This window comes from Radiomyces spectabilis (assembly GCF_025331425.1).
Source record: "Radiomyces spectabilis strain NRRL 2753 chromosome Unknown BYT42scaffold_33, whole genome shotgun sequence".
NCBI lineage: Eukaryota > Fungi > Mucoromycota > Mucoromycetes > Mucorales > Radiomycetaceae > Radiomyces > Radiomyces spectabilis.
In genome coordinates this window covers 702-5,481 of record NW_026251958.1, presented here as the reverse complement: position 1 = coordinate 5,481, position 4,780 = coordinate 702, and the positions used below count along the sequence as shown (strand labels likewise).

The 4,780-nt window shown below is 42.6% G+C and overlaps 1 protein-coding gene across 1 annotated transcript; it reads right to left on the bottom strand.

The window, feature by feature from the left end:
* Positions 1 to 2,318: 2,318 nt before the first annotated feature.
* Positions 2,319 to 4,561, bottom strand: BYT42DRAFT_252297 (uncharacterized protein). The gene is made up of 7 exons (XM_051562715.1): positions 4,499 to 4,561; positions 4,006 to 4,439; positions 3,581 to 3,952; positions 3,374 to 3,522; positions 3,198 to 3,294; positions 3,021 to 3,131; positions 2,319 to 2,956 (listed from the first exon to the last, which is right to left on the bottom strand). Exons 2-7 carry the CDS (start codon positions 4,396 to 4,398, stop codon positions 2,807 to 2,809), a joined length of 1,272 nt encoding a protein of 423 aa, XP_051418015.1. The 5' UTR covers positions 4,399 to 4,439; positions 4,499 to 4,561; the 3' UTR covers positions 2,319 to 2,806.
* Between the last annotated feature and the right edge of the window lie 219 nt (positions 4,562 to 4,780).

Below are 4,780 nucleotides of genomic sequence, written 5' to 3'. Positions count from 1 at the left end.
TGAATGGCAGTGGTTGTGATTTTGCTATTCTTCCACTGTCATGGTCTTGGCGCACGGTATACATGAGTAGAAACTCCAGTCTTAGTGAAGATGATGAACATGAAAGTGCAGTAATGCGTTTGTTGTGATTGGTTATAAGCAGTGTAGCCGAATCAATCACGTCTGATATTTTCATCACTTTTTATTTGTGCGGGATAAAAAAAATGAGAAAGCGCTAGGAAATAGAGCATATGTTTCTGATTGAGTTTTTGTCCGATTGGTTATGAAGTCTACTATTGACGTTTCCTGATGTTGCTCAATGCACTGTCGTGATTGCAACGATGAGTGCATCGTACATCATCTGAGCGAAATGCTTGCTACGGGGATTCTGAAATGCTAACCTCTAGTGGTTTTATTAGGTAGAAATTCGTTATGGGGGTCAAGTGTTGAATATGTTGTCGAATATGAGGATTTGAAGGCTCCACAAAGGCTTCACATGACCTTTTAGGCGAAAAGTTCAGCCTACGTTTTTTCTTCTTTCACCATGCAGTTTTCTTGCGGCCTACTTTCCTTTGTCTTTCACCACCCCATTACACACTACTGACAACATCATATGCGACGGAATGTCCTTCGGTTGTGCATTTTGTCTAACTATGTTATTTGTATATTTTCTTCCTGGCAACTCTGCAGAACGCTGTATAAGAACGATTCATAAGGTCATTCTACACGTCAATAAATGACGGCCCAGATTCAGCATGCAACAACCTGAAATGTGCTTTATACCTGCCAAATGCACAAACACGACGCGTTCCCCCTTACGATAACCTTTTTTTTTTGGTGTGTGTGCCCCGTTCTTTTTATCATTGCATCAGAAACTTACTTCACTTCAGGTTATTGCATCAAATTCGGATTCTTATGATTATCTTGGAAGTCTCCAGTTGAATGCCACACTGTTTATTTTCATGACGTCGTCTATTTTATTGAAAAGGCTGTTCATGGAGTAAGTTCAATACCGGTCATTTGTCTGATGTGGCAAAAAAAAGAAAGAAGAGGGCGGTGTTGTTTCAGTTCACGTGATATGACCATTGCTTTTGGAATGTTACGACCATTGCACATTGCTTAGCACTTGCAAAGTCATGGAATTATTACAGCAACAAGTGGCGCCTTTCCTTTACGTTGGACTTTTTGGATCGATGTTCGTCTGAGTGGATGTTAATTCCTTGGGGTCGTTACCTACTTTATTGGTAACGGCTTCTTGAACTGGTGGTTGATTTGTGACAGGCCTAACCAGAATCCGATATGAATAGTTTGCAGTGTGCAAAATGCGATGCATCATTCGATTGAGGAAATGCGGATCGGAATGTGCAAGATGAAACTTCAAACGAATTGAATTCAAGCAATCATACCAGATGCATTGAGAGTTGTTATAGTAAGAAGAACTAAAAAATATTTTTTTTTCTGAAGAAAAAGCAAGGAAAGGGAAAAGAGAAGCAGAAAAAAGACAAAGACGAAAAGACAAGCATACAAAGAAAAGAAAAGAGAAGGAAAACACAAAGAACAAGCAGAAAAAGCGAAGCTACTCAAAAGAAATAAATTTGAGCTTCTTTGTCCTGGGAGCCGACAAGCAGCACTTGGTCTTCTCTTGCATGAAGATGATGTTGCATGCCTGGAAGGAATTCAAGACGGCGTTGTACAGCTCGGCGGCTGCTTCAGAACTAACAGATTCACCCAAGGCCCTGGCAAGTACAATAGTTGAAGTTCTTGAGAACTTCAACATCTTCCAGTTTTGAGGCTTGTTTACCAAGGCCGAGAGATCATCTGCAGCGAGAATTTCCTCCACAGATGGAAAGCTATGCTTCCTCAGGTACTCCACCACAGAATTAACACCAGATCCAGAACGAGAAGTTCCGAACTGGATGATGGTCGGCTAAAAAATAAATAAATAACCCATTAAAAAACGCAATCAAGATAAAACCGAAAAAACTTACATCAACTTTGGAACACAAAGCATCCTTCGAAGTGAAATCTGCAATAGTTACAGATTTAACCTCGCGGGTTTGCTCCACTGTGAGCCATCCAGCAGCTTGGCTGCACAGAATTTGCGCTGTTTCTTGAACAAACAGACTAGCTGTTTGTACAGCGAAATCTGTGAGCGACGACGAAAGAAACGAGTAAAGGTGATTGATGAGTTCACTTCCGAAGCTGGAATGGATGTTCATTCCGATGGCCGACGCAAGATGTTGTTGCCTATAAGAAATAACGAGTTAGTAAATACAGTCGCGTCATTATTTTTATCGACTGAACTTACTCTGTTGGGATGGAAAGTAGAGATGTCGCCAAAGTTCGCACGGGGAGGTCGACCTGAATTCTTCGATTCCTGGCCAACATTTGGGCAGGAACTGTCCGCGAACCTTGTGGGGGTCTAAATGACACACCCAACAACATTTCAACAATGCCTTCAGGAAGGCATTGTCGCGTCGTGACATAGTTCAATACAGTCAAAACCAATTTCCTATTAAATAGGAAAAAGGCTGACTGCATATCCCTACTCAGAGCAAAGGTCTCGTAGGCTTGCTTCCAGCCTCGGTGGTTGTCATCAGGACGAGCAAACCAACCAGAGACGTGGACAGCCAAAAGGCAAGCGAGAGATGCCCGTCGCATATAGGATTGTCGGCTGGAACCATCTGAGGGCTCAAGATGGTCCGCAGCCCAGGAAAGGCCACCAAACAAACCAGACCAAAGAGAAGCGATATTGGACGATCTGAACCAGCAGATGTTGCCGTCGCTTTCAAGGTAATGTCTGTAAAGGCTGTCAAAATAATCAAATTCACAAATCAAAATATAATATGGTTGCATACCGCATAATAAATAGTACGATATCTTGGGTGTCAATAAAGCTGAAGAGGTTGACACGCACTTCTGAACGGACACCAAAAGATTTATTTGGCAGAGCTGCCATTGTTGCATTTATAAAGGTCTATATAATATTAGCTTGTTACTGAATCAGGTTTGCACCAACTAAAATTTTCAAGCTAACTTACTTTAAAACCTGGGAAAGAATTTGAGAAAATTTGGGAAGGAGACATGGCAATACCACTTCGGTCCTTATTTGCAGCAAAGTTGTAAAAAGGGACTTTTACTTTGCTGTACGCCTGGATTGAAAATCATACGATGAATGATATGTGTTACGTATTCTTTCCTTTCATCGCAGTACATACCTGTGCGTAGACGGCCCCGAAGTCATTGGTTGGTGTATTATCTTTCAGGTACAGCGCAAAACCACCCACGCCTCGCAAATGCGAAAATTGATCGTACCTATGATAATGGTGATCAAAAGTGCAAAAAAGATGATTAACGGAAGCCAGCATCAATAAGAATTGTATCATAACCATACCTGTACTGATAAGCAGACGAACCCAAGGGACCGAATAGCTGGTTAATAAGCTCTTCATGTGAGCTGTTTGTCGGTACACCGACCAAAAATTCATCGGAAACCGGCAGGACTTCTGCACCCACATCGATGTAGGAGGTATTTAGATTGACCTTATGTTAACGTTAGTTAGTAAAGAGTTTATTAATATATCCCGAAGATGACAGTTACCAATTCCCAGTTGATATCAGTAAGGGAGGTCTGAGGAGACTCCCTGAATGGGGCTTTGATGCCCATACACCAGGTGTCAAAAAAAAAGTCTCCAAAAAGTGCTTTCAGACTCTGGCTTTCAGCAACCAGTGCACGCATACCCTCAATGAAAGCAGGTACACTCATGGTATCGAGCATGGCTGGCTTGGCTACAATTCGGCCGTTTGCATCTCTTAGGCGTTCTGATTCAGCTTGATAATCGAGGCCAAAGTTTTGACACTCAAAAGGAGATGCCAATTCAATCGCGGGCAAAAGAACGCAGTCGACGAAGGTAGCCACTTGTGAAGGCAGCATGGTGGCAGAACCACCGAGCAAAGGGAAAAAAATGCTGACCTAATAGGTGGATCAATATGCAATGCTCAAGCAAAGTTTTATAGGAATATTACCTTCCAACGCCCGTTGAAGCCAAATTCACCCAAGCGGAAGTTGGGAATTTTGCACAGCTCTACAGTTTCGTGTAGGCTAGCAACGGGAACGCCAAAGTGATTGGGCTTCTGTAACGTGAAGGAGAAGTTGGCCAGCGTAAACAAAGCCAACGGACCAATGGAAGGGATATGTTCACCAACCAAGTGAGCAGAATCAATATCAAAATGATATTGCAACTCACTTGGCTGTTCCGACACTGGAGTGCCGACGGAGAAGAAACCAGAAGCATCGGGGTAACAACCCAGGAAGGCAGCACGGAACAGATTTTCGCCCTCTAAAGAAGGCAGAACTTCACAGAAGTCTTCAAAGTTTACTGTTTCAACAACTTCTTCGACTTCCTCACCCATCCCCATTGCAGATGTGCGTTCTTGACGAGTCGTCAGAGACGTGACAGCTATCATTTAGTTTCAGTTTATTAGTGTATTCACAAATAGATAAGTGCCATGTATTTACCTCGCTCATGGGTGCTGGCATGTTGCACCGATTCCACTACCTCCCGGACTACATCGAAGGACGGACCTGAAAGAACAGCAAGGATTAGCAATAGATCGGATAATCAGAACACCGAATAATATGTACCAATCTCAGCAGCCATCTCGAAAGCAGTATCCAGGATTCTGGGAATATCCAGTGTTGACGCAGCAGTGGGATAAGAAGACATTATTGTATATGTAGGTAGAGACTTGAAAGTACAGTGAGACTGTTGTTTATTATCGAGAGATTCATCTCCATTAT

Bases quoted from the DNA above. Each gene is read 5' to 3' on its own strand.
- BYT42DRAFT_252297 (XM_051562715.1), bottom strand. From the start codon at position 4,398: ATGGGGATGGGTGAGGAAGTCGAAGAAGTTGTTGAAACAGTAAACTTT. The intron at 3,132-3,197 runs GTATGTACTGCG...TTTTCAATCCAG, and splicing joins TCGGGGCCGTCTACGCACAG to GCGTACAGCAAAGTAAAAGT. The intron at 2,957-3,020 runs GTAAGTTAGCTT...AATATTATATAG, and splicing joins ATTCTTTCCCAGGTTTTAAA to ACCTTTATAAATGCAACAAT.